The 26,085-nt window shown below is 39.5% G+C and overlaps 1 protein-coding gene across 9 annotated transcripts in view; it reads right to left on the bottom strand.

Moving 5' to 3' along the window:
- Positions 1-26,085, bottom strand: part of FHOD3 (formin homology 2 domain containing 3) — a 525,593-nt gene that overhangs the window by 191,886 nt on the left and 307,622 nt on the right. For all 9 annotated transcript variants that reach the window (XM_036884979.2, XM_036884980.2, XM_036884981.2 and 6 more), the window contains one exon: positions 5,009-5,103. In XM_036884979.2, coding sequence (XP_036740874.2) covers positions 5,009-5,103 — 95 coding nt within the window. The remainder of the gene's footprint in view (positions 1-5,008; positions 5,104-26,085) is intronic.

The raw sequence follows: 26,085 nt of genomic DNA, 5'->3' as shown, positions 1-26,085 counted from the left end.
CGAGAAAGCCCCAAATCCCCACCCGCTGCCAAGAAACAAAGCCATCTATGGAACTGGACTCAGATTTGAATTAAGGTTGGAACTATATAATTCACGATGATTAATATGTTAAAGACTATAGTGGAAGACATGGATAATACGTATGATGAGATGACAAATTTCAGCAGAGATAAACTGTAAGAATCCAGTGGAAATTCAAGAAATAAAAAGCATCGTAAAATAGATGAAGAATGTGTTTCACAAGTTCATCAGGAAGACTCAGTACAGCTGCGCAAAGAATCAGTTACCTTGACAAGTCAACAGAAATTGCTTAAAATGAAACACAGAAGAAAAGAGAATGAATAAAAGTTTTGCCCACGCAAAAGACATTTTCTATGTCAGTTACTGGAAACATTTTAAAGCCTAAAGCGTTCCTTTCTTGTACAGGAGCAAGACACAAGGACGTCTTAAGACCTATACAAGGTAAAATGATTCTAATGAAGGCACACAACTCTATTTCCTAATATGAAGATTCAAAGATGCAGAGATTTAAAACCTGGGGAAATTATGTATCTCAAACAAAAGGACAACTGATGCTCCATCAGAGTAAGAACAAGAGTTCAGATAATCACACTTATCAAGATGGAAATTGTATTTCATTTTGTATATTTGGACACATTAATCAAGAGAATCCCTTCATGATACTACTAAGAATAACTGAGCATAATATTTGATGCTCTGAGAATTTTAAATGCAGGCATCTCAAACCATGCAAAGTTAAAATTAGTATTCCTTCAGACAAAAAAAGGTGCCAAAGGTCTATAACCAGTTAGCAGTCCCAATTTTCAGAGAAGGATTAAAGATAAAGTCCAAAAATCATAACTTACACTTTACTAAACCCACTATTGATCCCTGGCAATGTGCTCAGGAGAGTTTAGGGACACATACCTCAAGAGCACTTAGAAGAGGAGAAAATACCTGGGAGCAGCCATTTCCAGGAGGGCATTTCCTGGCAAGCTGAGTGCATTTCCTTTTTTTAAAAGTTATGGGGTTGGTGGACTCGTGGGAAGAGAGTTGTTAGCTCACAACACTGGGCACTTATGTGCAGATATAATGCCCAGGTTTTCTTTTTTTTTACATATTCTTATTATTATCATGATTTTATAGATATTATCTCTATTTTCTATGTGAAAAAATAATCCACCCAAAGGATCGCACAGGTGTGTCTGACACCAGATGCAGCACACCCTGACTACAGGAAGGCCTGAGGAGCTCAACAGAGAGACAGAGCTGATGATCACAGAGTTAGACGCCTTGCCTCCTACTGGTCAACCTCACCATTCTGCACATCTGTGACTCTTATCATCTCACTGTCCTAATGAGAAACTTTTAGCGGTACACTCAGTGAGAGTGTGAGTGCGTGCATGAACCAGTGTGAAGGGAAGGCTGTGGCCAGGGCTCCCCTCAGCTTAGGCTTAGCATCTGGGGCTAGATGAGAGTAGGGAAGGATGCCCATCCCCACATAAGTACAAAGGAAACCCAGGGGTCTGGGATCAGCAGCCTGGGTCATGGATGGAAGAATCAGATTCAACGGAGCTGACAGAAAAAGAGCTGGGGGACACCCCTAGAGAGCCTGCAAGGAGGGAGGCACCTTGGGCATCCCCATGGGTCAGAAGCGTATCCATACAGATAGAGACACACTTTCTGTCTTGGGGTGACAAAAGCTGTACAAGCTGAATCATATTACTCCAATTAATCAGACTTCCAGGTGTACAAAGAGAAAAAAATCCACATTAGGTAAGTCATGGGATGAGAATGTATCTTCTACATCTGACTGAGGAGTTTAAAGATGGGCTTGTGTAAACAGAATGAAATGCTTCGTTGAAGACACTTTTTTCATTCTTTTAAAAAGTAATTATTTGGCTACAAATACATAATTTTCTTCTCTGCTAGGAGTCTCAAATATCTGCAAACATGCATTGCATAATGACTCTCTGGCAGGCTGCAAAATCACATCTTGTTGCCTTTCAGGGAAGGAAAATGAAGAATTATGAAAACAAAATGACATGGTTTCTTTAACCCAGGATTTCATTTATCATCTCTGTGCCTATTTAAGGCAAAAACAAGATCTCAAGGTGAACCTTTTAGGTTCTGAGGAATATGACTCAGTCAAAAGAAAACCTTAGGGCCCCTAGATTTCCTGATTTCTTAACCTGAACTGGGAAAACCCACTGCAGCCCTACTGCTCAGTCTGTATGTTGAAGGATGGGACAGAGGTTTCCTTCTCAAAACCTCAGGGCTTTAGGCTGGTGCTCCCATGCTTCTTGCAGATTCCTCACTAACCAGACGTGGGGGTGAAGGGGGAGTATCAGGGGCCATTGCACCAATTTTGTAAATAAGGGGTGATCTTATTAAAATGACACTGAAAATGAACTTGGTGGCTGCAGCCACTGCTGACTTTCAGCCATTAGTCCGGATGTGAGCACACACTGTGGGGCCTGTGAGACCCGCACCTGACATCACAGTGAGCTGGTGTGGGCTGTGGGCATCACCATGGTCCCTTTTCTAACAGCATTGTCAACTCTGAGGCTCTATTTCTTGCCTCATAGTGACCAGCCCAGGGTTTAACACAGGATCTGTAGGCTGTTATGGACTTTCCTTTAGGGAAACAGAAGGTGGCAAAAGAAACCAGCATGGATCCAGTGCCGATGCCCCAAGGAGCTGGCAGGAGGCAAGTGCCCTGTCTCAGACAGAGGCCCCAAGGAGATATGCCCAGGGTCCTGACCCCTGCCTGTGCGGGATGCAAAGGAGGCTGGGGAAGCAAAATTCCTACAAGCCCATTCTTGAGGCCTTATGAATTATGATTTAGAAATGCAGTAAGGATTTTCCCATAAGTTTGTTTCCTCACAGAATGATTCCAAAGAAGAATTGGTGGGACGCTGTTGCAACTCTGAAGGCTCCCTGCCTTCCTGCATGCCCTGAGCAGGTGTGCTTCTGTCAGGCCTGTTTCCTTTTTCTCACCTCCTCTTTCTCTTTTCCTCTCCATGGTTCCTCTCCTCACTTTTTCCCACCTTCCCCTCTTCTCTCCTCTCTGCCCTTCCCCTCTGTGTCTCTTTCTCTTCCTCCCACCCCACCACCCAGATCTTGCCCTCACACTGCCCTTCCTGGTGATGGTGTAAACACTGTCACCTCTCCTATTGCAAGCATGCTAGGTTCTATTTCCATTTTTCCTTTTATTTCCTTTCCTAGCTATTGGGGTTTCATCATGACCATAATAAAGCCATAAAGATTTCTTTGTTCAGCTGTGACATGTACCAAAAGTCATTTTTATTGCCAAATCTCCTCCCATCTCCCCGGATTTTGGGGTCCTTGAGACCATCCAGAGAGCCTTGGGGAGGGAGCAGCTTCCAAGTGAACACGAGGGTTGGGAAGGGATCCCATCATGAGGGAGGAAGAAACAGAAACAGGATATGAGATATAAATCTTCCCTTAGCCTGGCAAAATCATCCTAGCAGGCCTAGCATTCCACTCAGCTTCTAAGGTCACCTACAGCAGTTTGTAAATAGAGTCATTTTCATTTTCCATAGAAAACGAAGCCAAAAAAAAAAAAAAAGAAGAAGAAAAGAAAAGATTTTCCAGTCTCCTGAGAGAAACCTTGGCTATTTCTGTTTTGAGGTGGATGGGGGGATAAAATCTATCATCAATAATATGAGCGAAATAAAAATTCAGAGGAAGATATACGGCCAACCAAGGAGCTGGGGCCATAGGCCCTGCAGACCAGCGCCACCCACAGAAAAAGCCCTCCCGCCCACACAAGAGCACAATCAGCAGGGCTCTGGGAGTCTGAGGGAAGATGCAGTCTCAAACCAGATCCATCCTTGGCACAAAGTTGAGTCAGGGCTGATTGCTCCTGAAGTACAGTCACTGGGAAGCAGGTAATGGGAGAGGCAAGACCAAGGGATGGGGCACACCAGCCTTGACAGCTTGATCACGGGGGGGTTGCAGCGAGTACATGGACAGGGACTGGTCTGGGCTGACCACATACTCCACAGGAACCCTGGGAAAGCTATGTTGATTCTGTGATCTATTGAAGTCAGGCTCAAATTCCCCATCCAGGCCCACCCGGCTCTCCCTGCCTGACCCTGTTGCCCCCTGCAGTCACTTTAGTCTCCATGATGCTCTACCCCATCCTGACCCCAAAAGCCAAACACACTCCAGCCTTGTTTCATTTGTACTTGCTCAGGACAGGAGTAAGGAAGGATCCTCACTCTTTCTTCCAAATCCCCCCTCCAACTAGATCACTCATGGCTCCACCTGAGAACCCAGAGAGGACCATGCCAAAGCCTCACCCAACTTCCAGGGCACCTGAAGTGACCAGGCAGACTGGCTTCCTTAAGGCAGCACTTCCAGAGTGTGGGGGCCAGAGGCACGGTAGGGCAGACACATGCTAAGATCCATGGGGGAAACTGACAGACTCTCATAACTAAATACTATTTCCTCAACTACAAAATAGGAATAACATTATTTACCTTACAGTGGTTGCATGCAGATTAAAGGAGATAATACTTATTATCGCTTCTTGATTACCTACCATGGTGCCTGGTTAATCTTTAAATATTTGTAACTGTTATAATTGATGGTATACCTGAAAGGAAGCCTCAAATTACTTCTTCTATATATTGGAATATGCATATACATGTGAACAACATAAATATCTACTTAAGTAATTGAACATATATGAACACAAAATGCGGCAGGTAGGATTAATACTGCATCTATGGTATAATTTTTTCTCTAAACATTAAAAACCAGAAGTGCTAAAAGGATTTGATTAAAGCTTAAAAGAAGAAAAAGGAAAACGCATTAAGCATTCATGAAGTCTTTGCAGTATGAGTTACTTAAAAATCTATAAAGTAGTCCTCATTTATACTGCGGCAGGGCTGTAATCAAGCTGGATAGGACTTTCTGCAGAACCATCTCAGAGAGGGTAACAAACTGAGTGAAATATTCTATCATATTCTTCTCTTACCTTGGACCCAATGAGCGAATACAGCCACTGAATGGTTTCACTGTGGTTTATTACTCCATTCATCCCATCCACATACAACATAATTTGGCCTAAAGCTACAGAAAAGAAGAGGAAACAAAGAGACATCATGGTTTTACATGCAAATGTAATCTTCACTGATTAGAATGTCAGTTGGAATTTTCACACTTTAAATACACAGTATGTAAAGAACCAAACCTGAAAAGAATTCCTCATTTCGGAGAGAAAGTGCTGACCACGCAGGAAAAGCAAGGGCTACACTTGGTGTCTGGAAGAGGCAATTAAGGCACCAAATCCAGTGATGGTTGTTTCTGTGTGCCTTGATGTATAAATGCATGTTTTTACTTGTCTGTATCTGTGTGTAGTCCCAGATGAGGCACAGACATCCATGATATGGTGTCTGGGTTGTGGCCTCCCACTGGGCCCAAGAGTGCAAATGAAGTTTCCAAAAACAACCTGTCTAGTGCTCCAGCCTGTGATCAGGTGGGTTGCAGATGCTATGGAACCATCCTGAACTAAGATGATTTTAATCCCTTAGATAAGGGGTAAATACATATTTAAATATTATCTGTAATTATTTTTAAAAAAGAAATTTAAAAAAATCATAAATCTTGAAAAAAAATCATTTGTCAGACACCAATTCCTAAGTTCTTAGTTAAGGAAAATACAGTCAGCACACATTGTCATTATTCACCACAAAGAAACTACTAACCATACTGTTACCTTTTTTTATTCTTAACAACTATTAGTTCTATTTTTTTGGTTCTGTTAGTTTCAAAATAATTTGGATTGTAGATAATGAACAAATAGAGGTTGTATACTCTAAATAAATAGACTTCCTTAAATCATGCTGACCTCCTAAGTTTTTTCACCTATAACTAATTGGCATGGAATTGACATTTTTAGGCAATACTTTTTTTTCTGGTAACAGTAGGATATCTCATTTTAGAAAATTGAAAAATAGAGAAGAGCAAAGGTAAAATAATTCATAATCCCACCATTTATGGATAATCATTAATATATTGATATATCTTCTTACATTCTTTTATTCATTATGCATATACACACAAATTTATTTATATGTAGATTGTGAAGAGTTTATGAAATGGTAAAACTGAAATATCAAAAAGAGTAAAATGTAAAATAGTAGGTATACACTAATTTCAGCATAGAAATATGTTAGAAAACCCTTATTACCCTATGTAACAAAAGGTCAAATAACAAAACCACATTATCATTGTGAGAAAAAACTATGCTCCTAAGTATGTAAAAATTCAAAATTAAGAAAAAATTGAATATATTCTTGATATGATAAGCTGTATGTTTTTCAAATAACAGATTCATCTGCTATTTAGTGGCAAAACACTGTATATATATTCCAATTAAAATCAGGGAAATTAAAAAATGATGCCCTCTGATCCCCATGATTATTTAGCACTGCTATAAAATTAAAAAGACATGAAAATTAATGAGGTAGGGTTGTTGGAAATTCATACATAATGTCAATTTTTTACAAGAAATAGTATAGACCCCTCCACCACCTGCAGAATTTATAATGAAGAGATCACAGTTACAACTAATTTGTCATTTTAATGAGCAATGTGTATGTAACAAAAAAAGGAAAACAAAGTTTGATATGAAAATACTAAATATACATATGACAGAAAATGATAAAGTTTAAATGATTGTATAAATAATTCATACAAATTTACAAGAAAATACTAAATGCCAATAGAAAAAAGTTTAAAGCATTCATAAAAGAGACAACAAACTGGTTTACAATAACACGAAGCTGTTTGTCCTCTCTATAATTTGAAAATTGAAAATTAAAACAATAATGAGGTAGCATTTTCACTTACATTGGTAAAGGTACTTTTAAAAAGAAATGATGAGGTCTCTAGTCAGATGGTAGAGAGATTAATTAAACAAGTTAACTTCATATATTACCAGTGGCAGGGCAAATTGTTCCAAATATTGTAATAAAGCTATTTAGTGCTCTAATTGTTTAAAAATAGTTACCATTTACTTATTGTCTACTGTGTGCCAAGGGACCTTATATGTCTGCAGTGGATATTACTACCCCCATTTGACAGAGGAAAATACTGAGGCTCTGAAAAGTGAACAAATATACTCCAAAGCCCCATCACCACCAAGCGGCAGTGCCCACATACAGCCAGGGTGGATGGACTCCTCCACTGCATGTATACTCAGACCCTGAAAGTCCTTACTGAACCCTTCTCCAGTCATTGTGATTGTGGAACTCTGTCCCAGGAAAACTACCCTAATTTAAAGAAAAAATAAAAGGATGAAGCAAAGACATTCACTAAGTGTCATCTATGATTAACAAAATATTAACTAAAACCTAAATATCTGTAAGTTCTAGAACTCAGCATATGTAGTAATTTTCCAAAGCTATATCCTAAAATGTTTCTGATAAAATAATTAAAAAGTAGAAAATTATAAATATGACATAACTCAACAAAACACTCCAATGTTATACATAGAAGTAAAGGAAAACCCCTGAAATACTATTATGTTTGGCTACGTGGTTTTTGGACATATATTTCTTACTTTCTTCTATTCTCCCAGTTTTCCATTATGAGCATCTATTACTTCTTTAATAGAAAAGTAAATATAAAAAAGGATCAAAATAAAACTGTGTAATGTGAAGTGTTAGTTGCTTTTCTTGGCTTTTAGTAACTTTACTAACCCATTCCTCTTAGCATACTCCCTCCCTCCTCCAGGAAGATACAGCAACCAGGGCCCCACTTCAAGGAAGAGCTCTGAGGATTCAGCACATTCTGCCCCCATGTTTTCCCTTCTCTCCTTACTCTCCTCCTCTCCCTCCCAAAACAAGCTGGTGAGTCTCCAGAAGGGGAGTTTTCACCACAGCCCTTTTCACATTCCAGCTGCAAGCTGAAGCAGCAAACCTGTATGTGGATTTTAGCATCTTCTTCTACGAGCTAAGGAGAGCTAATAGAAGCACATGAGCCTATGAGCACAGGAGAGCGACAATCTAGACCCTTCAGCCTTAGGGAGATGGATTCTTAGGGAAGACACGGCCCTGAGGCTGAAAAGCTAGGAATGAAGGTCTCACCCTAACTTCTCAGGGCCTCCAAGGAAGCCCAAGGCACCAGGGCACTGCTACAAACAGAGGCATGAAAGTGAGGTTTCAAAGCCAAATTGAATTTCTGTAAGGTTTCTATGTTTCCCTCCAAGATTCTTCTTATTAACGGATCACATTGGATAAGTAACTCACCAGAAAGCTTATGTCTAATGGAAGTCAAGTTTATGATCACACTAATTTGTCATAGTATTTTGATAATCAAAAGCTTTCCCACTCCATGTTTTGCACTCCAGCCCTAACTTCAAAGAACTGCTTCTTGTAAAACACACTGTAGACACAGGAGGGCGCTAAATAGATTTAAGTGGGTTAATGCCGCACTGATGAAATGGCAGCGACCTGCCAACCTAAATGTGGGCCTGTGAATAAGACTCACACGGAAATAAAGAGTAGATGGCCTGCGTCACTGGAGCCACAAGAATTAGTGATTTGCATTTTAGAGGAGGAGGAGGAGGAAGATGAGAATGTCAGAGTTGGGATAACAGCACAGGTCAAAAAGATACTGCCCAGGGCATTTGTTGCTCAGCTCTTTATGCATACTCTAAGCTCATTTATTAATTTTTCTGTGCTTTGTTTTCCTCATCTCAAAACTTGGATAGTAATACTGTGGCACCTATTTTGCAAGGGTGTTGAGGGATTGGTTAAGAACAATGCCTGACTTTCAGTAAGTGCTCAAAAAATGTTAGTCATATAAACCATCTTGCTGAAGTCAAACGTCAATCATCTACTGAACAGAAGCCCACAGTGAATGAATCTCAAAGACACAAAATGGGGAATGAGCCCTCTGTTTAACCTTAAGCCACAAAGATTTTTCTATTTTCTTAAATTTTATAATTTTACTTTTTATACTTAGATGTATGATCCATTTTGAGATAATTTTTTTGTTTTTTATAAATTGTGAGGTTTAGATTGAGGTTCGTTTTTTTTCCCCAAGCAGATGGCTAATTCATCTAACACATTGTTTAAAGAGACTATCCTGACTTTGATTGCTTTTGCAAATTTGCTAAAAATCAGCTAGGCTTTGTTTGTGAAGGTCTATTTCTGGATTACCATAGCTTTATATAAGTTTTAAACTCAGGTAGTATGATTCTTACAATTTCATTCATCTTTTTCAAAAGTATTTTGTTCTTATCCTTGGTCTCTTCATATAAATTTTAGAAGCAGCTTGTCTAAATCTACAAAGAATCTTTCTGGAGGTATTATGAGAAATTCATTAAATCTATAAATTTTAAGAGAATTGACATCTTTTTTATGCTGAATCTTGTAATCCATGAGCTCATTATGTGTATTAATTTAGATTGTCTCTGATTGCTTTCACCAGTGTTTTTTAGGATCCAAAATATAGTTTTTTTGCTAAATTTTAAGTATTTCATATTTTTTGGAAGTATTCAAAATGATACTTTAAAAACTTTTCCATTCCCAATGTTTATTATTAACATATAGATTAATGTTTGTGTTGACTTTATATCTGTAATTTTGTTAAATGTATTAATTCTAGTTTTTTAGAATTTGTTTATGTAGATTCCTTGAGATTTACTACATAGACAATAATGCTATCTGTGACCAATTTTATTTCTTCCTTCCCAATCTATATCCCTCTATCTCTTTCCCCCTTGCCTTATAGCACTGGTTAAGAATTTCAGTACAATGTTCAACAGGGGTGGTAAGAGTAGAAACCCTTGCCTCATTCTCAGTATGGGAAGAAGGCATTTAGTCTTTCAACATGAGTTATGATGTTAGCTGTAGGTTTCTGTGCACTGCCTTTTATCAAAGGGAGGAAGTTTTCCCCAATTTCTAGTTGACTAAGAGGAGTTTTTTAATCATAAGTGGACCTTGAGTTTTGCCAAATGCTTTTTCTATTTCAACTAATATTACCACATGTTTTTCTTCATGCCAGCCTTGAGTTTCCTTTTGGTTGTGGTGCATTATTTTTATTTTTGCTGAATTTGCTAATTATTTGCTGAGGATTTTTGCATCTTGGTATATGAGCGATATTGGTGTACCGTACCCTGTTTTGTTTCATATCATGGTAATGGACTTATATAATGATTGGGAAGCATTCTCTTCTCATCCGTTTTCTGGAAGAAACTATATAATATTGGTTTTATTTTGTCTTTAAATGTTTGGTAGAATCACTAGGAAACCACCTGGGCACCTGGGCCTGGAGAATTCTTTTTTCAGAAAGTTGGTAACTGCAAATTAAATTTCTTTAATAGTCATAGTTAATAATGTAGTAATAACACTAATCAGGTTATCTGTTTCACCTTGGATGAGTTTTGAAGTTTGTGGTTTTTAAGGAATTGGTCCATTTCATCTAAGGTATCAATTTTATGTGCTTAGAATTGCTCATATTATTCTCTTATTACTCATTAATGTCTGTGGGGTCTGTCATGATATCCCCTCTTCATTTCAGATGGCATTTGTGTTAGCAATTAGTACCCTTTTTCTTTGTCATTATTTTTCTTTTCAAAAACTTACTTTTCTTTCTGTCTCACTGATTGTTTTCTGTTTTCAATTTCATTAATTTCTACTGTTATCTGTATTATTTCCTTCCTTTTACTTGCTTGGGTTTTTTTTTATTGCAATTTCTTAAGGTAGGTGTTTTTATTATTGATTAGAATATTTTCTTTTTTTCTAACATAAGCATGTAATGCTATAAATTTCCCTCCACACATTACTTTAACTGCATGCCATAAAGTCTGATATTTTGTATTTTTGCTTTCATTAGTTCAAAATATTTTCTGATTTCCATTGAGAATTTCTCTTCAATATATGGATTATTTAGAAGTATGTTGTTTAATTTCCAAGTACTGGAGATACTCCTGTTATCCTTCTCTTACTGGTTTCTAGTTTAATTCCATCATGATCAGAAAACATATTATTTCAGTTCTTTTAACTTTGTTACTGTTTGTTTTATGACCCAGGATATGGTCTATCTCGGAGAATGTTTTATGTGCATTTGAAGAGTGTGTGGTTTGCTGTGGTTGGGTGGAGTGCTTTAAAAATGTCAATTAGAAATAGGTGATTGACAGTGCTATTTAGTTCCTCGATAGCTTTGTTGATTTTCAGTCTACCAGCTCTATTACCAAGGAGGGAATGTTGAAGTCTCCAACTATAACTGAGCATTTTCCATCGCTTATTTCAGTTTTTGCTTTATGTATTTTGAAGCTCTATAGGTTTTCCATTTCTGGATGATTGATCCTTTTATTCTTACAATGTTCTTCTTTATCCCTTACTATTTTCTTTATTCTGAAGTCTACTTTCTAATAATAATATTGCCATCTTTTGATTAGTGTTTGTATGGTATTTATTTCCATGTCTGTCTGATTTTAAACTATCTATAGCATTATAATTAAAGTGTGTTTCTTGTAGGCAGCACTTACTTGGGTCTTGTTTTATTTATTCACTCTGATTATCTCTGTCTTTTAATTGCTGTGATTAGGCCAGTGACATTTACTGAAGTATTGGTACACCTGAGTCCACCTAGTGAGCTCTTTATTTTAGATTCTGTATTTTTCATTTTTGTTCCCACTTGGTTCTTCTTCATATCTTCCATATCTTTCTTTGCTGAGACTTTCTATCCTTCCATTCCCTTCAGTAGTGTCATCCCTACATCCTGAAGTGCTTTTACACCATAGCCTTTTTAAAGTATTTGAAAAATCCAAGGTTCTTGTCACCTTGGCACTGGGCTCTGTTGCTTTATCTTTTCCCATTCAAGGTAAGATTTTCATAGTTTATTGGATGCCAAGTAATTGTGGCTTATATTCTGGACATTTTGAAAATTATGAGATTCTGAGCTTTGTTTAAATATTACAGAAAATGTTGACATTTTTATTTAAGCGGGCAATTAGCCTGGTTCAGTTCAAGTCACAAGTTCTGACCTGTGTTTAATGGGCTGTAGGTCTGATGCCAGTTCAGTGTTCAAAGCCCTTGCTGCCCTGTTTGGACTGACCCAGCAAGCGGGACACTGACAGTGACTGGCCAGGACTGAGGCATGGTCTACCTTCTTGCTTAGTTCTCAGAGTCCAGCATGTCGTTGAGGGTCAGATTTTCAAGAATGCACAGCTTATGGTGAGCCCAGGGCTTCATAAAAAAATCTGTAGGTCACTTCCTTGAGCTCCTCTTCCTCATTATTTCCGTGATTATTTTAGGTTCCCTGGGGCTCCCCTTCTTAGTCCTTCAGCCAGATGGCCAGGCCAGTATTTGCCCTGCTCTGCTACTTACTTCCTGTGACTGTGCACATATCTGGAGCCATGCAGTGGGACAATAAGGAGAGAAAAAATATAACAGGAAGTTCCCCCATCCTTCTTGTGGCCACAATTTCTTCCACCAAGAACAAAAGTTTATGCCTCCCTCTCTCAGAGTTTTAGGTCCCTACCTGTCCCTGCTGTTTTCACATTATTTTTATATTATTACCATGGAGGCATTAAGTGGAGGCAGGGATGCAAGATAAGAAAGACAAGGATAAGGAACATGGGCAGCTTTTTAGACTCTGCATATTTGGAGTCCATTTTCCTCCTACTCAAGCCAGAAGTATAAGGCTTCTTCTGGAACTTTCTTTGTCTACACCAATGCCCACTTCTGGGTTTCATACTGATGTGTGCCCAGATCAGGGACTACCAGAAGAAAAATGTTAAAAGCATCATCAGTTCAATGTTATTTTAAAATACATACATCTTCCCCAATCTGCCTGCCACCATTTACTCTTCAGAGTTTTCAAATAGTTGCCCTATGTATTTTTTCCCCAGGTTTACAGTGGCATTTGATGGGAGAGACAGGGTTACATGTGCTTATTGCATCTCATCTGAAATCAAAACTTTTCCCTGCTTTATTTTTAAAATAAGAATTCTAGCAGCAATATGGAAGGTGACCTGGAGTGAGAAGTTCTATGGTGGTGGTCCACTCTGAACATTGACTCAACAGTCTAAAATCATAGTTTTCAATTTTTTCTCTTTTTCCTTTCTCCCCTCTTGCCTTCTTTTTATTTTTATTCTTTCCTTTTTTAAGTTCCTTCATTTTTTTGAAGCCAGAGGTCTTTTACTCCAAGGAACTCTTAAATGGAACCCTAACATAGACAACAGGTAATTCCCAGATGCTTTGCTGGAAGTGGAATTGATGGGTTTTGACTGTGACATTTGATGCTCCCCACCTACTGCAGTGGGTCCTCAGAGGCCCTGTTATCAGTGTACAGCACCTAATCACTGGATAGACATTGGAGCTCGTTGTTTACCTGCATTTTTCAAATACTGCTAGTGAGTTATGATATAAGTGAGTCCAGACAAGCAATGTACTTTTTTTTAGGAAACAAAACAGAATAGAAAATAGAGTACATTTTATTAAGATAAGAACTATTTACACTTTTGTTTTACTATATATAAATATGGATTTTTTTTTTCCTGTAGGTTACCAGCCACAAAGTTTAGCATCTGCTACTCTGGGCTCCTTCCCTTCCCTTATCCTCCACCTCCTGTGAGTCACCTAATTCTCTAATTTTTTCTCTGAAACAGGCCTTGAGTTCATCGTGTCCTCCCTCCATCAGGGCCCCAGGTCTGGCTTCCATTCCCTCTCCTGGGTCCCAGCGAATGCTGCTCCTGGCTGTCGCCCCTTCCTTGACTCCCGCAATTTTTCTATCCATGATAGATATTAACACTGAATTTTCCACAGCATTAAACATGTCAGCTGAAGCTGGAAAACCTGGCTCCCTCCAACTTCAGGACAAGGACCAGGCCCCCTACCTCCCAGGCAACCTGTACCTTTTAGCTTCTTGCCCCAACTGTCTGGGATCTGCGTCTCTGAACTTTCTGCCACCCTGTAAGGGCTTCAATTCTAAGCCTATTAATTTTGAATTAGCAACATATACCTTGCATTTCAGAGAAGTTTTTAAATATAAACTATCTGTTCATCCTACAAACCAAAGCCAGGCATAATTTTTTTAAAAAAAGAATTTCCTGCACCTCTGAGATGTGCAAGGAAACAATCCTGAGTCAGTTGTTGGCCTGCTTGGTCACATCCTTTCCTTTGGCCCAAAAATACCAAAAGTGCCAGGGCAGATGTTATAGGTAATTCCTTCCTGGCCAAGACATCCTCACTTCTTAAACAAAGCACTCTTAAACACTGCTGCCCCGTGTGGTCTTTTAATAAACCCCTCATCCAGATTTCCCTTTTACTCAATATTACAGGGAAATTACAGATCATGCGTATTCTGTAAATGGCCACAGAGTCAAGAGCTACATTCTTAGGGAGTTATATGGTTAGACCTAAGTATTTTTAATGCAATGGTGGTGTTTGCGTGTATGTTTTAAGTCCCTGTCATAACTACAGGTGTAGCACACATTTCACTAGAAAAAAGCCCTCCTGCTGTACTAGACAAGGCCTTGATTTGTGAACTAAGTGTCCACTTGCATATTTGACCCTACAGCTCCATCATGAAACAAAAGATTCATCCCAGTAAAGTATTTTAATTTACCTTTCTGCATCACCTTCCCACTCTTTCTTTCTTTTCTTTTCTTTTTTGTATTTTTGGGTAACTTTTAATTTTGCTGTAATATCAAAATTACAATAAAGTGGCAGGAATACTACAGGAACCTTTTTTGAACCTTTAAAAATATTTTAAAATAAAAATTGTGTATATTTAAGTTGTACAACATGATGATTTGATATACATAGTCATAGTGAAATGATTGGGATAGTCAAGCAAATTAACCTATCTTCTCACATAGTTACCATTTTTGTGTGTATGATGAAAGCATCTGAAATCTAATCTCAGCAGACATCAGGAATTCAACACAGTATTGTTAACTGCAACATTCATAATGCCTGTTTGGTAGATCTCTAGACTTATTTATTGCCCATTCCCACTCTTGACTTGATTTTCTTTTCACAAAAGCAGTAGGAAAGAAAGCCTATTCTACAGCCATTCCATAAGATCAGATGCTATTTTTTAAATGTGACTGCAAATAACTCCTATTTATTTCAACCAGAAATACAGAAAAATAGACTGGTTGTATGAAAAATTAAACAGAAGATCCTTCACAACAAGGGCAATTTTCTGCTATGAACAATTATCTGTGATCATGAAGATACTTGTGGAGGAGGAGGGTGACCTGTGACTTGCCCACTGGGGTTGAAGACATGTGCTGCTGTTGGGCTAGGCACATCAGTTCTTCGTGGAGGCAGACGGAGGCACTGACTGACACTGCTTTCTTCAACCAGAACACAGTGAGGGCTCTGACAATCTGTAGTTCTTAAAGTCATCTCCAGAGAGGGAAAAAGAACATGAGTACCACTAAAACCTTATCTTCTGGGAAGGGTTAATTCATCTTAAAGATGGCATTGCAACCTATTTTAATCAGACCTTTGAAACTCACCCTTCTTAATTCTGAAATAGAGTTGCCAATCCCTGATTTCCATTATTCACCAAAGCCAGGAGTAAATATTGAAAAGAAGCTGATAATGTTGACATTCGTGGAACGAAGTGGATACCTTGGAGTCTGCATTATTATTATTATTCTCTTCCACTTAACTGTCTGCCCTAAATAACAAGCCCAGGCCCAGTTTTCCCCAAGGGCAACTGTCAAATTAATGCTCTTTCAACACTGATTACTGCATGAAAATTAAGGAGAATAAGCTGCCAATTCCAGACTAGAGACAAGAATTTACTCAGTATAAAGAGCTTCAACAAGGTGTCAAAGTTTTAAGTCCCCTGCTGACATTTAGTAGTTTTTGCAGTGCAAATTTTCAAAAACATCCTTAAAAAAATGATCAACCTCTCTCCACCCCTGAATGACCATAAGGTTCCTAAGATAAGTTTTAAAATAAATCAGGCCTAGGGGCCTCTCTTAACACTTGCAAGCTTAATGAGTAAGTCTCAGAGAAGAGAGGGCCTTCCACTGAGGGTCCCTGAGACAGGATCACTGGTGTGGGTCTTTCTGATGGGCATCGTCACAAGGTCATTATGCAGCCAAGCTGTCCTCATCCTCTTCTCCCATCTAATGCAGCACACAGGACGGATTTGTGTCCAGCCTATTCCTTTACCTTTCCACCAGTAGCAAAGTTCAAATCCCAGATTCCCATACTAAAGGTTTAAAAGTAGGTCCTCACCAGCCATCACTATAGGAACAGGCTGATTGCTGCCAGGGCTGCTGTGGCCTCAGTTACACCTATGCTCCCCCACCTCTTTCAGTCTCTGCCATTCCACATGCCCCCATTTTTTAGGTAAGGAGAAGCCAATGGAGTGAAGAAAGGCTTAATAGGTTAACAGGTTTTGAGCTTCTAAAAATTTTTGGCAGGCTCCTAATTTCTCTATAAAAAGAATAGTCACTTTAATTATCTGTTCTATAATGATCTTCCAGGACTTAGATCCAAGGAAAATACCAGTGGAAGTACACAGTCTTCCTAGGTATCTCAAAGCCAGGGATGAAATGAACCAGAAAGGCACTCCACAGGCTAACTAGTGACTGGACCGTCCTGCACATCTCATGTGCTCAATGTGGTCTTCCCACAGGGACAGGGGTGGCACCGTGAGTCAGTAACAAGGGTTTCCTGGGCAATGATCCTGGAAGCAGCAGCTCCTCCCCTGGCCTAGGGAGGGGGCACACAGGAGGCATACACATGGGGCACCCCTCCAAATGGCTTACCTTTATACTGGGGTGACAGAGGCAAGAGGCATGAGGCTTGGAGAGAGCAATGAAGCCCAAGCCAGGTGGGACAAAGTGGCTGGAGCTCATAAACACTCTAATTCAGAGAAGGGTGAGGCTGGCATGAGCCTGGGTAATTAGAGGCTTCATGGGCGAGGACAACAGAGCCATACATTAAAGGATGGGGCACACTCAGCTGTGAGAAGACCAGTGAGCTTCCTGGACATGAGGAGAGAAAAGGTGCATCAATGGTTCCCTGATGTCTGCTTTCAGAATGGTGTAGCACCAAGGGAAGCTCTCAGAACTTGGATCCAAACCAGTTTTCATGCTTCCTCCACCATTTCCTAATTCTAAGAAAGTGCAAGTTACTCAGCCTCCTAGCCTCAGTTTACACATTTGTAAAATGGAAGGTAAATCAAACCTGCATCCCATGCTGAAGGAAAGAGGTTATATATTAACCCAGCACATGGCTGATGACCAAGAGTTCTTATTGATGCTGTTATGATAACTGACCTCTCTGGACTTCAACTTTGTCATCTGAGAGATGTAAGGGTTTAACCTGAAGAGCTCCAAAGTACCCAGCTCCAAAATTCTACATTTCCATAACGTTACTCCAAAGCCCCTTGTGGGGATGTAATGTGAAGTGGCTGGCACTAGGGGGAGCACTTCTAATAGTTGTTTATACCCGCAGTCCCAGGCAACCCAGATGTGACTAAAAATCAGATATACCCTTTGGGGCATTATTTAAGACAACCAGAGTATATTAATTCTGTATTCCCTCTATTTAGGACTTCAACACCTTTAGAATTTTAACTTCCAAAAGAAAACTCCAATTTACTAAACTTCCTAATTTACTAAAATTCTACCAACTACTATCTAGAATCTGCATCTAGAGGGGACTTGCTTCTGGCCCCCTGCAGGGTGCAGCGACCCCACCCCGGTGTGTCCCCACTGTGGGCCCCTGAAAAGGACCTGTGTTCTGTGATTACCTTGGCTGCTAGCACCCCGCCCACTGCCCTGCTCAGGGCTCTCAGGAAGGCTGCAGGAGAGAAGTATGGCCTGGGAACCACTGCTCCCCACCCACTTTGGCCTCATCTCCAGCACCTGACTTTAACTAGTTCTGGGTGTGGATCTTGCACCATGTTTGTCAGACATCCCAGGTGATTCTCCTGCATAGCCAGGGATGCGAACCACTGATGGCTGCTAAACGATCCATTACCTAAGACCCGTGCTAGGGTGAGGGCTCTCTCCCAGCTCATCATCCTCACATGCTTGTAAGAAAAACCAAATTCAAAGGCAAACATAGGAAAAAGCAAGTGCCTGTGTCTGAAAACCACTTTCCATGCTTTCCTGTGGGGCAGAGGACAGTGGATAGGGACATCCTAGAGGTACCAGCCCCAAACTCTTCCCCCAAAATTCTTAATTGCTAGAAGTGGCTCCTAGGTCATATCATGCTTGATAGTTTCAAATGTTTGACTCAAACATTCCTTCTAAACCATAACATCATGTCATGCAGTAAATATTTTTAAATAAGGCAATCCCTTAGTTTCTTCTCAGAAGACTTTATTACCTGATTGCAGCCTCCACAATAAGATTTCAAGGACTTTAAAAAAATGTGGATCCAATGTGGTAGTCACTTGCCTATGACTCAGTTAAACTTAAATTCTTTAGCGGTATTACAAACTTGACAAATGTATTTTTATGATGTTATTTTGTGTGTACTTTATGACCTAGAACAAAACCAAACTATGCAAAATAGTCAAAAGAATCATAAACTTTCCTATTATGACTCATTTATACCTGTTGGCTCTAAATCGATGATGTTCAAAAAAGGAAGATGATGAAAAATAATGAAACTTCCTTTAAAAGGAGAAGAATAATAATCAAACCTCTCTTTCGATTGACTATATCCACTCTATTATCTGAATTCTAAAAAAACAAAATATGTATGGATACATTAATATGTCTAGATACATTTAAAAATCTTAACAGTTGCATGCTACAACATGGATGAAACTTGAAGATAGCCTCATGCTAAATGGACTAAGCTGAACACAAAAGGACAAACCCTGCATGAGCTCACGTACATGAAGCACTTAAAATAGGAAATTCATAGACATGGAAAAGAGGTTAGGGAAGGGGAAGATGGGGTCATTTAGGGGTGCAAAGTTTCTCTTTGGGGTGATGAATAGTTTTGGAAATAGTGGTGATGGTAGTCCAACATTGTGAAAGCAATTAATGTCACTGATGCATACAATTAAAAATGGTTAAAATGGCAAATTGTATGTTATTTACATTTTATCACAAAGAATAAAAATAAAATCATGTAATAACATTACTTGGCTAAAAACTAATAGCCTAATGTCCATAGCAGTAAGTCTTAAAAACAAGACAATGTCTCTGCAGTCAAGTGGCCTGGCCTCCAACCTGGGCATGTGCTTTCACAGTTCTGGGGGGTTCCCTGTGCACAAATAGGTATGAGACTAGTTCAACCTTTGCAGAGCTGACCGAGGCTACAGGACTGTGGGTCTTGGACTTTACTACCATACATCCTGTCTCTTGGGCTAACACATTAGACTCCTATTTATTTAATAGCTGTTTACTGGCAGCTGTAATTACATGTTTATTGGAACTGAATTGTTTTGCCTTGCTGATAGTCATTACAGGCTGTCAATGATGAGTACTTTGTTTTTGAGGTTTTTGTTTTGTTTTGTTTTCTCCTGTATCTCTACATTTTTAAAATTAAAATATCATTGATAAACTATCAAATACACACCACTGGTTCAACATTTACCCATATTATCATGTCCTCACTCCATTCAGTGCAGTCACTGTCCATCAACATAATAAAATGTTATGGAAGGAATCATTAACTGTATTCTCTGTGCTGTACGACTGTGCCCGTGACCAGCCTATATTGTGACTGCAAATTACTGTGCCCCTTAATCCCCTTCCTCCTCCTTCCCCACCCTCCTCAACTCCTCCCCTTTGGTAACCACTAGTCCTTTCTCAGTGTCTATGAGTCTACCGCTATTTTCTTCCTTCTGTTTTGCTTTGTTTTATATTCCACAAATAAGTGAAATCATTTGGTATTTGTCTTTCTCTGCCTGGCTTACTTCACTGAGCATAATACCCTCTAGACCCATCCATGTTGTTGCAAAAGGGAAGATGTCTTTTCTTTTTATGGCTGAATAATATTCCATTGTGTATATGTACCACATCTTCTTTATCCATTCATCTGTTGATGGACACTTAGGTTGCTTCCATATCTTGGCTATTGTAAAAAGTGTAGTGATAAACACAGGGGTGTATATATCTTTTCGAATCAGGGATCTTGTTTTCTTTGGTTAAATTCCTAGAAGTGGAATTACTAGGTCAAATGGTATTTCTATTTTTAGTGTTTTGAAGAACCTCCATATTGCTTTCCACAATGGCTGCACCAATTTACATTCCCACCAAGAGTGTAGGAGGGTTCCCATTTATGAATACTTTGTTTTCATTTCTCTAAGCATATGAGTATTTCACATGTCATCAGCAACTGAAACTGAATACTCTAGACCATGGATTCTCAACAGGGGCAACAATTAAGAAAACTGGTTCTTGGGGCAAGGATACCTTTGATATTAGAATGGTTTATGGTCTTCTACAGGTACATAGCATATAGCAGAAATACAGAGGGTCTGTGGTATTAAAATTTTATGGGGCAGGGGTGCGGGTGATTAAGAAAAAATGTATTAAAAAGCTCCCTATGGAGATGGTAATGAAAAAAGTTTGATAAATATTGCTCTATACCCTATAATTAAAGACTTTCCTTAAACCAAAAATAAACAAAACCAGCTGTTCTTCATGAAATAAAGAAAAAACTATAAAAAGAAATTTTAAATGACGACTAGTATATGGCTTTGCTACAGGCTTCCTTTGGTCCTTTCAGCATATTGTGCAGCTATCCATGAAGGGCTTTACTCTCTGTGTGTTCTGAACTCTCTTAGGTTTTCCTAAGACTAACATATGCATTCATCCATGTGAGCAGTCATGAGCATCTGTTAAGCATCAGGCACTCTGCTAGGCCTATTTGGCAGCAGTCACCTCATGCAAATGGACAAGGCCCCATAGCTGTCAGGAATGGAGAGTGACCAGACCCCGCACTCCACAGTAGCCTTAGAAGGAAGAAGCGGGTGGAGGGGGGGGAAAGAAGTGACCACAAGCAGGGGCTCTGAAGCCAAGAAACCTGTGTTTGAGGCCATGTGACATTGCCTGCTACCAAACAAGTAACTTTGAGCAACTGACTTGACCTCTGGTGCTTCAATTCCTCCTCTGAGAAAAAGAGATGTGCTGTTTCTTACAGGGTTGCAGTGACAATCAAGTGAGAGATGACAACACATCAGTTGTCTCTTGCTCAGGTAACTACTGGTAATGCCTCAGTGAATGAAATAGCAGGACAATTAGTGAGTGTGTGGCTACCTGTCAATATTTCTGTCAGCAGATACTGTGTACCAACTCCCCTGACACTCCTGGTAGGGCCCCACACCCATCTTTTGGAGTGAGTTCTGGCTTTGAGGACAGCTGTCAGGAGAATGGGCTCTAGCAAGTTAAATGCAGAGCCTGGCCTGAAATACTCTGGGATAGAGAGGAGCAGCAGGAAAGGTTTCTAAATCAAATGAAGAATTTCAGTAATGTGTGTCTCTCTTTTTTATGCTAATTTACCTAGCCATCTAGTTAATGGCTTACTCATTCTGGATGATGCCCAATGACACACTGAAATGACACTCTGAGTTCATTTCTCACAAACTTCAACTATAGGTAAAGAAATCAGCTGCATTTGGCGTATGATTTCAGGACCCTTAGAAGGAAGAAACCTTTGAAAAGTATGCCTCTGCTCAAGATGGCAGCATGAGTAGGGTGGAGGAAATCTCCTCCCAAAACCATATATATTTTGAAAATACAGCAGATACAACTATTCCTAAAAGAGACCAGAAGATACAGTACAACAGCCAGGCTACATCTACATCTGTGAGAAGGGTAAGATACAAAGCCATGACCTGGCGTGACCCAAGCACTCCCCCAACCCCAGCTCTCCAGTGGGAGGAAAAGAATCAGAGTGGGGAGGGAGTGGAAGCACAGGACTGCTAAATAACCAGCTCTAGTAATCTGCACTGGGAGCACAGACACACATTGCATGGTGTACTGGATATTAAAGAAACAGAAAAGTAAAATCTGAGACAGAGACTGAGAGCGGGTCCCCACAGCCAGCTCCCCTGGGACAAAAGAAAAGCAGGCACTTTAAAAGTCTTAAAGGGACAAGGGCTTAACAGGTGGACAAAATCATCCTGGCACACTCAGCCCAGCAGGCTGGGAATCTTACGGAACTTCAGGTGCCCTAACCCCTTGAGTGGCAACACAGCTCTGAAGCCTCTCATGGCAATAAGCAGCCTGCAGTTCATTGCCCCCCCAGCCAGCACTGCAAGTGAACTGACTGACCCGCCATTGCTGCAAAGCAGCTGGGGAGCAGCCCCGCCCACAGCAACCACAAAGAAGCTTCTCCCAGCATGTGGCTAACTGGGCCAGACCCAGAGGCTGCCACCAGCACACAGCTGCCCAGCACAGAAGAAGCCGGCGCAAAGTCTGGAAGGCATGAAGGGGCACCATTCTCGCAGGAGAACACACACCATGTGTCTGCGAACCCCGGGAGTGCCCTAGGCCATCCCAAGGTCTGCACCGCCCATGGCAGCTCAGGGAGTTAACTCAGAGACTGCTCCCTGTGTGTGGGTAACTGGCACAGGCAACAGAGAAGGGCAAGGTGACCAGCAAGCAGGAAGGGACTTTGTTCTCTGAGCTGACACATGTGCCACTTGCCAGAGATCACCTCCATCACCACGAAAAGGCAGAAGAACCTGGTCCAGCCCAAAATCAATCAAACAATGCCAGAGAGAAGGCCTGGCAAAACAGACATATCCTGAAAAAGAATTCAAAATAAAAGTCATAACCATGCTGATGGAGCTGCAGAGAAATATGCAAGAGCTAAGGGATGAAGTCCAGAGGGAGATAACAGAAATGAAACAATCACTAGAAGGACATAAGAGCAGACTGCATGAGGTGCAAATGACTGTTAATGGAATAGAAATCAGAGAACAGGAATAAAGAGAAACTGAGGCAGAGAGAGATAAAAGGATCTCTAGGAATGAAAGAATAATAAGAGAACTGTGTGACCAATTCAAATGGAACAATATTCGCATTATAGGGGTACCAGAAGATGAAGAGAGAGAAAAAGGGATAAAAAGTGTCTTTGAAGAAATAATTGCTGAAAAATTCCCCAAGCTGGGGAAGGAAATAGTCTCTCAGATGATGGAAGCCCACAGATCTCCCAACACAAGGGACCTAAGGAGGAGAACACTAAGACATATAATATTTAAAATGGCAAAGATCAAAGACAAGAACAGGGTATTAAAAGCAGCCAGGGAAAGAAAAAAGATCACCTACAAAGGAAAGCCCATCAGGCTATCATCAGACTTCTCAACAGAAACCTTACAGGCCAGAAGAGAATGGCATGATATATTTAATGCAATAAAACAGAAGGTCCTTGAACCAAGAATACTTTATCCAGCAAGATTATCATTTAAATTTGAAGGAGGGATTAAACAATTTCCAGATAAGCAAAAGTTGAGAGAATTTGCCTCCCACAAACCACCTCAACAGGGTGTTTTAAAGGGACTGCTCTAGACAGAAGTACTCCTAAGGCTAAACAGATGTCACCAGAGAAAATAAAATGACAGCAAAGAAAGCAGACCAAACAAATACTAACTAAAGGCAAAAAATAAAATCAGCTATACACAAAAGCAGTCAAAGGAAAACATAAATGAGTACAGAATAAAACACCTAACATATAAAGAGTGGAGGAGGAAGAAAAGAAGGGAGGGAAATAGAATCATCAGACTGTGTTTTTATAGCATAAAAAGTGAGTTAAAGTTAGATGGTTAGATAGTAAAGAAGCTATCCTTGAACCTTTCGTAACCACGAATCCAAAGCCTGCAATGGCAATACATACATATCTATCGATAATCACCCTAAATGTAAATGGACTGAATGCAACAATCAAAAGACACAGAGTAATAGAATGGATAAAAAAGCAAGACCCATCTATAAGCTGCTTACAACAGACTCACCTCAAACCCAAAGACATGCACAGACTAAAAGTGAAGGGGTGGAAAGTTATTTCATGCAAACAATACAGAGAAAAAAGCAGGTATTGCAGTACTTGTATCAGACAAAATAGACTTCAAAACAAAGAAAGTAACAAGAGATAAAGAAGGACATTACATAATGATAAAGGGGGCAGTCCAACAAGAGGATATAATGATTATAAATACACCCAACACAGAAGCATTGACATATGTGAAACAAATACTAACAAAAATAAAGGAGGAAATAAACTCAATGCATTCATTCTAGGAGACTTCAACACACCACTCACTCCAAAGGACAAATCAACCAGATAGAAAATAAGTAAGGACACAGAGGCACTGAACAACACACTAGAACAGATGGACCTAACAGACATATACAGAACTCTACACCCAAAAGCAGCAGGATACACATACCTCTCAAGTGCACATAGAATATTTTCCAGAATAGACCACATACTAGGCAAAAAAAAGAAACTCAGTAAATTCAAAAAGACTGAAATTCTACCAACCAACCTGTCAGATCACAAAGGTATAAAACTAGAAATAAATTGTACAAAGCAAACAAAAAGGCTGACAAACACATGGAGGCTTAACAACAGGCTCCTAAATAATCAATTTGTTAATGACCAAATTAAAACAGAGATTAAACAATACATGGAGACAAATAACAACAACAGCACAATGCCCTAACTTCTGTGGGATGCTGTGAAGACAGTTCTAAGGGGAAAGTATATAGCAATCCAGGCCTATTTAAAGGAGGAAGAACAATCCCAAATGAATAGTCTAAAGGCACAATTATTGAAACTGGAAAACGAACAGATGAGGCCCAAAGTCAGCAAGGAGGGACATAATGAAGTTCACAGAAGAAATAAATAAAATTAAGAAGAATAAAACAATAGGAAAAATCAATGAAACCAAGATCTGGTTCTTTGAGAAAATAAACAAAATAGATAACCCCGAACCTGACTTATCAAGAGGAAAACAGTATCTACACACATAAACAGAATCAGAAATGAGAAAGGAAAAACCACTATGGACACCACAGAAATACAAAGAATTATTAGAGAATATTATGAAAATCTATATGCTAACAAGCTGGCTAACCAAAAAGAAATGGACAACTTTCTAGAAAAATACAACCTTCTAAGACTGACCAAGGAAGAAACAGAAAATCTAAACAGACCAATTACCAGCAACGAAATTGAAGCAGTAATCAAAAAACTACCCAAGAACACAACCCCTGGGCCAAATGGATTCACCACTGGATTTTATCAGACATTTAGAGAAGATATACCACCCATTCTCTTTAAAGTTTTCCAAAAAATAGAAGAGGAAGGAATACTTCCAAAGTCATTCTATGAAGCCAGCATCACTGTAATACCAAAACCAGGCAAAGACACCACAAAAAAAGAAAATTACAGACCAATCAATATCCCTGATGAACATAGATACAAAAATACTCAACAAAATATTAGCAAACCAAATTCAAAAATACATCAAGAGGATCATACACGATGATCAAGTGGGATTCATCCCAGGGATGCAAGGTTGGTACAACATTCGACAATCCATCAACATCATCCATCACATCAACAAAAAGAAGGGCAAAACCATATGATCATCTCCATAGATGTTGAAAAAAGCATTCAACAAAATTCAACATCCATTCATGCTAAAAAATCTCAACAAAATGGGTATAGAGGGCAAGTATCTCAACATAATTAAGGCCATGACAAACCCACAGCCAACATCATACTTAACAGTGAGAGGCTGAAAGCTTTTCCCTTAAGATCAGGAACAAGACAAGGATGCCCACTCTCTGCACTTTTATTCAACACAGTACTAGAGGTCCTAGCCACAGCAATCAGACAACACAAAGAAATAAAAGGCATCCAGATTGGTAAGGAAGAAGTCAAACTGTCACTATGTGCAGATGACATGATATTGTACATAGAAAACCCTAAGGAACCCACTCCAAAACTACTAAAACTAATATCTGAATTCAGCAAAGTTGCAGGATACAATATTAATACACAGAAATCTGTTGCTTTCCTATATACTAATGATGAACTAGCAGAAAGAGAAATCAGGAAAACAATTCCATTCACAGTTGCATCA

Source organism: Manis pentadactyla, chromosome 6 (genome assembly GCF_030020395.1).
Source record: "Manis pentadactyla isolate mManPen7 chromosome 6, mManPen7.hap1, whole genome shotgun sequence".
Taxonomy (NCBI): domain Eukaryota; kingdom Metazoa; phylum Chordata; class Mammalia; order Pholidota; family Manidae; genus Manis; species Manis pentadactyla.
Note: the sequence above shows the minus strand (reverse complement) of the source record. Positions and strands in the feature narration are given on the sequence as shown.